At 40.1% G+C, this 2,835-nt stretch overlaps 1 protein-coding gene across 1 annotated transcript; it reads right to left on the bottom strand.

Annotated features, from left to right (window-relative positions):
* Positions 1-229: 229 nt before the first annotated feature.
* On the bottom strand, positions 230-2,458 carry LOC110929452 (protein usf). The gene is made up of 5 exons (XM_022172612.2): positions 2,283-2,458; positions 1,884-2,026; positions 1,582-1,711; positions 731-922; positions 230-647 (listed from the first exon to the last, which is right to left on the bottom strand). The coding sequence occupies exons 1-5, from the start codon at positions 2,418-2,420 to the stop codon at positions 438-440; spliced, it is 813 nt and encodes a 270-aa protein (XP_022028304.1). The 5' UTR covers positions 2,421-2,458; the 3' UTR covers positions 230-437.
* Positions 2,459-2,835: the final 377 nt, after the last annotated feature.

Raw genomic sequence — 2,835 nt, 5'->3', positions numbered from 1 at the left:
GTTATTCGAATTTAGAATTTTTGAACTTGGAGGTTCAAAAAAAGACCGATGCGAATTCATGTTGATGCAATTCGAACTAACAAAAACATAGTAAAATTAAATATCCTCTTGACCTTCCATTCTCGAACATATATTAGGTTGCTAACCTACTCGAATTCGATTTGGTTCAGTTTTCAAGTTTTTCGACCCCTGGTTGAAACAAACTGACCCGCTAAAACACCCACCGGGAAACCATCGACATTAGAAATTTCAAACAAGAACCCAAATCAAGAGGGTCTACCAACCCGACCATGAACAGTAACATTTATTTTACAAACCACACCACACACCATTTCAACAACAAACCTTGATCATCTCAGGTTCTGTTACACTTTATTTATTATTACACGCGTACCAGTCATTTTTTAATACCTACATACCTCATTTGTATTCGACTTTCAAGCTGACAAATAACGGTTCATCCAGGACTGGAAACGAGACCATGCCAGCTCAGCAGCAGCTTCATTATCATCGTTCATTCCCATACCCTTTCTCCTCTCGATTCCTTCAGGGGAAGTATTCATAAACGCATGTGCCACTCCAGGGTACACATGCACCTCATACGGCTTCCCTGATGCCTTCAGTTTTTCCTCTAGAGCTTTAGCAGCCTGACAATATAAGCCGAAAACTTAAACCGGGTTTTAGATTAATCATGCACGATGATTTCACATTTTTGGTGACATGTTCATACCTTAACGTCTGAGAATCCAACGAAATTGTCAAGTTCTCCGAAATGAGCTTGTATGGGTACTTTAGTGTTTGCGGGGTCTGCAAGCTCGGGAGGAGGAACTCCGTAAAATGCTACACCGGCATCAATCCCGGGGACTAAAACGGAACTTGCAATAGTAAGAGCACCACCCATGCAATATCCGGTCACACCAACCTATATCACCACATCAACGTCGTGTTAACAACCGTTGGGAAGCAGAATTCAGCATGTTCTCAAAAGAATGGTCAACAAGAGAAACAACAATAGGTTAGTCCAACTCTTTTGGTCATCAGTAAGGGAGTAAACAGGCGTAGAGGCTCGAGAGCTACTCGTGATCGGCTCGATTAAAAGCTCAAACGAGACAAGCTGAGCCTTAACGGGCCCGAGCTCGAGCCTGAAATACAAAGCTCATTTAGGCTAGCCAGCCTAAACGAGCCCAAACAAAATTTTAGTTTTTTATATATTATATAATAATAATAATAATGATGATGACATCGGCAAGCCGAGCTCGAGTCGAGCTTTGGCAAAGCTCGTTTAAGCGATATTGAAGCGAGCTAGAGCCGAGCTTTTAGCTCGTTTCGAGGTTGTTCTCAAAATAGCTCGAGCCGAGCTCGAGCTTTGGGTTTACTCGCAAGCCAAGCTCGAGCTCAAATAAGTAGGCTCGAACCGAGCCGAGCTGGAGCTTGAGCTTCATAAAAACATGACAAGCCGAGCTCGAGCCTAGTCGGGCTCGGCCGGTTCACACCCCTAGTTATCAGTTAACCGAACAACTGAAATTTAGAATTAATAATAGCAACCCATGAAGAAAACTATTTTAGTAAACAATGTTAGACCTTCTGTGAGCCATTGGCTTTGAGCCAGTTAACCGAAGCCTGGATATCCTTTACAGCACCTTGCCAGTCAAGACCATCCATCAAGTGTTGTGCTTCTGCAACATCGAGACCGACCTTTCCTCGGTACAAACTGAAATCAAGAACGGAGAAGATCCATGAATAACAAACAAGAAATTCTACACATTTTAAGTTAGAGCTGACAATTTTTGACAACCAGCTACCGCGACATGACTCTACACAAAGTCAAACGGGTTAGGGTCATAAACGGGTCAACATGTTCATGACATGATTAAAAACATTACTCAGGAATAAGTGCTTTGTAGCCCGGTTCAAGTTGCGAAATTTTTCGGGCATGATTCTTAATCTCAAAATCAACTCCCCACCACTCCTGAATAACCACAATTCCAGGTGCATCATCTTTACCAACCACATATGCATCAAATGTCTGCAACAACAACAACAACATAAGCCAAATCAACACATCTACTTTTAAAATTCGTAGTATGTTTCCGCTGCACAATTGGCCTAAATTAATCATAATCTCTATCAAATTCAATAGTATGGACCTGTTATACACTTTAATTGAACTATTTACGTTCTCAATTAAGCACAATTACACCATATGAATCACTATATTCATCAAATTCGAAGACAGATGAATAAAATAAGGTGAATAGATGTAGGAAATGAGGAGAACTTACGATGTCGTCTCTTTGGATCTGAATTTTCTTGATGTCGGAAGTAGCCATTGATCGAATTTGAAGACGAGTGAAAGAGGGAGTGAGATGTGTGCGAAGGTTCAGTGATTTGGAGACTAGGGTTTTAAACAAGACTGCCATTACGGGGTGTCACTGTATTCTTTCCTTTTTTACTTTAAAGGGTGCAAATAAGCTGAGCGGTTCGCGAGCTATTTAAGAAAAAGCTCGAAAAAAGATGAGTCGAGCTTGGTTAAAGCTCGTTTATTTCGAGCGCGAGCTCTAGCCTTAACGACATATAAAGCTCGTCGAGCCTTATCGAGATTAGGTGTAATATTAGTTTTTATTAATATTTAATAACATTTATCTATTACTTAATTTTTTTAGTAAACGAGCCGAGCTTATTTAAACTTATTTACGAGTCGAGCCCAAACCTAAAAATAAGCTTGTTTAGTAAACGAGCTCGAGCCGAGCTTCACTTATCGAGCTCATAAGCTTAAACGAGTCTATTATTTATATTATTTTTATTTAATATATTATATAATAGATAATAAATGAG

The sequence above is a fragment of the Helianthus annuus genome, chromosome 3 (assembly GCF_002127325.2).
Source record: "Helianthus annuus cultivar XRQ/B chromosome 3, HanXRQr2.0-SUNRISE, whole genome shotgun sequence".
Classification (NCBI taxonomy): domain Eukaryota; kingdom Viridiplantae; phylum Streptophyta; class Magnoliopsida; order Asterales; family Asteraceae; genus Helianthus; species Helianthus annuus.
This window is presented reverse-complemented; position numbering and strand designations above follow the sequence as displayed.